Below are 5,084 nucleotides of genomic sequence, written 5' to 3' on the forward strand. Positions count from 1 at the left end.
AGCCACCCAGGCGCCCCGGAGTGAACCTACTTTAATAGAAGTGGGTCATTTGGGGTCTGTCTGGGAAAGAGAGCATCAAAGGGAAAAATTGTCCTAAAACCAAAAACTTGGACAGGATCCTGAAAACCCAACTCTGTTTATTCCTCTGGCTACAGAAAGAACATGCACTTAACCCACTCAGAACGTGTTTGCTTTTTTTGTTGTTGTTGTTAAAGATTTTATTTATTTATTTGATAGAGAGAGAATGAGAGACAGCATGAGAGGGAGGAGGGTCAGAGGGAGAAGCAGACTCCCTGCCGAGCAGGAAGCCCGATGCGGGACTCGATCCCGGGACTCCAGGATCATGACCTGAGCCGAAGGCCGTCGCTTAACCAACTGAGCCACCCAGGCGCCCCGAACGTGTTTGCTTTTGATAAAGAAACAGGCTCTTCGGGGCGCCTGGGTGGCTCAGTAGGTTAAGCATCTGCCTTTGGCTCAGGTCATGACCCCAGGGCCCTGGGATTGAGCCCCCACATCGGGGCTCCCTGCTCTGCTGGGAGCCTGCCTCTCCCTCTCCCTCTGCCACTCCCCCTGGTTGTGCGTGCACTCTCTCTCTCTGTCAAATAAATAAATAAAAATCTTAAAAAAGAAAAAAGAAACAGGCTCTCCTCCCCAAAAGGAATCCCGGCCACATCTCTCTGCACTGAAGTTTGAGTGCATGCACGCTCACCGAGGTGAAGACCTCAGTGGTCTGCTGGATGGTGGCGATCTTCCTCCAGCCCCACTTCTCAAAAAGCTTCACGCGGGTAGGATTGTGGAGCGTGGCCGACGGATGAGTTCGAAAGAATGTGGGAAAGCGCTGCCTGTTGGACAGGGCCGGTGAGCTGGAGCCGTAGGAGAGCTGAGGCACAGGGACACAGAGCAGGACATGCTCGCCCAGAGCTCCGCGCAGCCCTCCTGGCTGCCCCCAAGCCTCCTGCCCAGCACTGCCCTGTGAGCATGGTTCTCACTGGCCCAGTTCCTGGCACGGTGCTCACTTCCTGCTGAGGAGGGGCAGTGAGCTGTGCTCTCAGGCCACTGCTGGAGGGCCGTGAAGGACCACGAGTCCTGAAAACGGGCCCTCCGCAGTCCCTTAAATACAGAGCTGCAGGACTCCCCTTCCTAGCCCCACAGCCTGGCTTACCACGATGAGGTTCCACATCCTGGCGGCCTCAGCCACAAGCGTGGAGACGGAACTACACCCAGGCATGAGGATGATCTTGATGGGGTCGTTGTAGAGCAGCTCATACAGGTACTTGGTGGCTTGGCCTGGGTCACACTGAATGGGGAGGGGTAAGTGTCGGTCACCCGTGCTCCTCCTCGTGGCATCCCCAACAACCTAGCTACTTCCCAGCTGGACCCCTTCCGTCACGAGCACCGTTTTCTCCTCCTTCCCGACATCTCTTCCTGTCCAGTCTCTCAGCTCCCCTCATGCATCAAACACCGTCCCCTGTCTTGCCCCTGCCTCCTTACCCATGTCCTCTCCTGCACGCACCTCCATCAGGATTACTGCAGAGACCACCTTTCCTCCCTCAGCCCCTCCTCAGACCTCCCCCAGCCTACCTTCCTCTACCACCCCATCCCCTTCCCCATGTTTCTAAACTCCAAATATCTGTGAGTCTGCAGGAATGTGAATGAGTCCCCAGAAAGCCTCCTCAGAACCATGCTATGAAAATTCCTCCTTCACCTCTGCAAACTCCCGCTCCCCACCTTCCATTTGTCCCTGGCTCCTCTCTTTTCAGGGCTAGTGATAAATAAACACAAGGAGAACAGGGAACAAGACCACTAGGGAGTCCTGCTTGGCGGTCCCTCCTCTCCTGCTGGGCCCTGACATTTGACGGGTCCATTAGAAAAAGAGGCACTTGGGGAAGGTTGGAAGTGGGGGAGAAATAGGTGAGGAAGAACTGGGGAGAATAAATAGAATGAGGCTCTCAACAAACCAGATGCTTTTAGGGGTGCCTGAAGGAGGGGCAGGGAGATGAGGAAAGTAAACAATGCAGAGACCTGGGGAGGGAAGGGACGGTGGGAGGAAGAGCCGCGTGGTGAGCCCCTGCCTGTTCCCCTCCTGCTGAAGTATGACATTTCAGAAGCTGCTGGAGCCCCAAAGGAAGTCAAGAAGAAATGGAAGGCAGTGGGGAGCCAGGGTAGAGGAGGAAGAGACAGGAGGCGCAGGGCTGGGGAGGGTGACAGGGGGCAGGCAGAGAGGGAATAAGGAAGGCCCCCTAGAGCCTGCTCACTTCCCACTGGGGCCTGACATTTGAGACACCGTGGGAAGTTGGAGAAGGGGAGCCGGAACCCTCTGCTGTCCCCCTCACCCCCACCCCCTGCTAAGAGGTGTTTTTGAAGGCTCCTCACCCTGGCAGCTCTGCCATTCTCAGGCCCCACCTTCCTGCACTCTCCTAGCAGGTTACCCCAGATGCTGCCCCACCTCCCCCTTGCAGCCTGGGGAAGGTTGGCAGGAACAAGTAGGAGCACAGACAACACACACATACACACAGGCTGACCCAGGGCTCTTCTCTGGCTTGCTCATTCCTCTCCTACCTTCTCTCCTTCCACACTCAGTTCCTCCCTGCAAATTCCCTGATTCTCACCCCTCCCCAGTAGACTTCTTCTCGGCCTCTCTTCTGCTCTCTCTTCTGCAAAGGATCTGGACTTGCCCGCAGGAAAGCACACATTCCAGTTTGCGGCTTTCCCCTCTCCCTCGCTGCCTCTTCTAGTTACTCTTCCATCTCCCTTCTCTCAGGCCCCCCATCTGCTCCCCAGCACCTCTAGGGAGTCACCTGTCACAGTGGATGAGTCTGAGCTCACACACGGGGCTACGGGACTACGGGGCTCCCCGGCTCCCTGTGACCCCCTATCCTGACCCCTGCACCCATCCCTCCCAGTCTCTCGCCCCAGACTCCCACCTCCAGCAGACCTGACCCTCTGCTCCTCTCCCTGCCTCTCCCCCTAACACCTAATGTTTTTTCCTGTGCGTGGCTGATCTTCCATGGGGATCCTGAGGGTGGCTACTTAGGCATCCACCAGGACAGGACGTGTAATGGCAAAAATGCAGATGCTTGGGACTTGTTCCTGACCAGGGAGTTAGAATCTGTGTTAAATCCACTCCTCTGGTGATTCTCATGTACACCGAAGTTTGGGAATCCCTGCCAAAGTGTCAGGAGGGGTTTGAAGTCCTCTCTCCAAGCTCCTTACCGTCCTTGTGCTCTCTTCTCTCCAAGCACCCCCTTCAACCCCACTCTGCCCACTCCTCCCTCACAAACCTGTTTCTCGGAATGACTACATCCTGAGTCCACCCAGGTGAAGACGACCAAATCCTCACCTCCGTACTCCACTCTACTCTCTCCCAGCCCTTTACGATGCTGGGCCACATGTCAGAGAAGATAAATTTGAGGTCCCAAGTTTCTTTCCTTCCCTGTGGCACATACTTCCCCATACTCCCAATTACTCATAGGGAATAGGGTGGGAAAGGAATCTTACGGGGCCACCCTCTACTACCTGACCCAAATGTTCTTTCCTTCCCCCTTTCTCTGTTCCCCGCCTCCCTCACCCTACATCCTATTTCCCTTCTCACATCTCAAGAGGCCACAATGCTGTAAGGAAGATAAACTCAAGACCCAAGTTCCACAGGATGCCCAAGAATTGATCTCTATCCCACTCCTCCGCATCGCCCCCCTCCCCTACCACCATTCTTTCCTCTTCTCTCTCCTGCCTATATCCAGACTCCCCTCTATCCCCATGCAATTTTGAGGGCTCCTGTGTGGACCTCTAATCCAATTCATTTTCCCAGGGCCTCTGCCCATCTCCTGACCATTAGCTTTCCCAAACTATAATATGCCACATATCCCACAGTCCAGGAATCTTCAACAGGATAGGGCTCACAGCTACCTTGCTGTTTGTTGTGATAAATAAACCAGAGCACTCAAGTCCCTCAAATTTTTCCTTATTCAGAGTTCCAACCTGCTGCCAAGATTTACCTTGTTACCATGGTAAATCTAAAGCCCTGCTCCAGGTCCTCACCTCTGACACCTCCTCCATCCCCTGAACCCATCCCAGGGTTAGTTTACTCCCAGAGGACCAGGATCAGCTTGTACCCTAAATCCACCACCAGTTTCCCCAACCCTCCCCCGCCCCTTCCATGCATCCTGGGGAGCAGAAAGGTCTGCCTCACAGCCTGATTCACCCTCTTAAACCCCCAGACCCTCATCTTGAACCTCCAGCCCGTGTGACTCTCCCCAAGCTCCTGCACCCCCAGTGCATCTCCCCCGCTAGTCACACGTGGGAGGGGTCTGCTTCGCAGTACCAGAAGTCACTCAGACAGAGGCCCCTGCAGCTGGCCCCCTGCCCCCCAAGCCCCCACCGCCCGCCCACTCCCATGTCGGGGGGCTACCTTGCTGTCGTGGTGGATGAGCTTGAGCTCATAGTCCGGCAGGATGTCCCTGCGGCTATTCACGTCCTCCAGCGCCATCTCCACCGCGGGCTGGCAGGCCTGGCCCCCGGGCCAGCCCCCGCTCATGGGAAACAGTGCCCCGATGTACACTGCGCGCCGTTCTGAGGAGGGGTGCGGGGGGACCCGCGGGTGAGGCCGCGGGAGATGAGGGGAGTGGGAGGCCCACAGCGGAGTCACCCCCGCCGCCATCACCACTAGGAGCAGCAGCGGCCACCCCACCCGGGGAGCGGGGACCCCCGGACCCATGACCGGGAGGGAGAGGGGCTGTTTGGGGAGGGGGAGGAGCTCAGGGGGGACACTTTTCCCGGGGAGGGCTGCTGAGGGGGTGTCGAGGAGGCGCCTCCATCCTGGCCTGTGTAGGGAGGAGAGGGCGAGGGCCCCAGGGAAGCGGGGAAGGTTGGCTTCCTAGGGCCCCCACGGCTCCAGCTCCCGCCCCTGCCACCGCCACCTCCACCGCGGACTCTCCTCGCGGACTGACTGACCGACCGAGGGGAGGAGGAGGAGGAGGAGATGTCGGGCTGGGAGGGGGCCCTGACGTCACGGGCGGCGCGCGGCAGCTGCGGGGGGGGGGGGGGGGGGGGGGGGGGGGGGGGGGGGGGGGGGGGGGGGGGGGGGG

General features: G+C 57.9%; 1 protein-coding gene across 1 annotated transcript; it reads right to left on the bottom strand.

Moving 5' to 3' along the window:
• Window positions 1-412: 412 nt before the first annotated feature.
• LOC145718368 (gamma-aminobutyric acid type B receptor subunit 1-like) lies at window positions 413-4,979 on the bottom strand. The gene is made up of 3 exons (XM_081809858.1): window positions 4,409-4,979; window positions 1,163-1,297; window positions 413-880 (listed from the first exon to the last, which is right to left on the bottom strand). The coding sequence occupies exons 1-3, from the start codon at window positions 4,712-4,714 to the stop codon at window positions 620-622; spliced, it is 702 nt and encodes a 233-aa protein (XP_081665984.1). The 5' UTR covers window positions 4,715-4,979; the 3' UTR covers window positions 413-619.
• Between the last annotated feature and the right edge of the window lie 105 nt (window positions 4,980-5,084).

This window comes from Leptonychotes weddellii, unplaced genomic scaffold (genome assembly GCF_054177405.1).
Source record: "Leptonychotes weddellii isolate Sample4059 unplaced genomic scaffold, ASM5417740v2 HiC_scaffold_14681, whole genome shotgun sequence".
Lineage (NCBI taxonomy): Eukaryota > Metazoa > Chordata > Mammalia > Carnivora > Phocidae > Leptonychotes > Leptonychotes weddellii.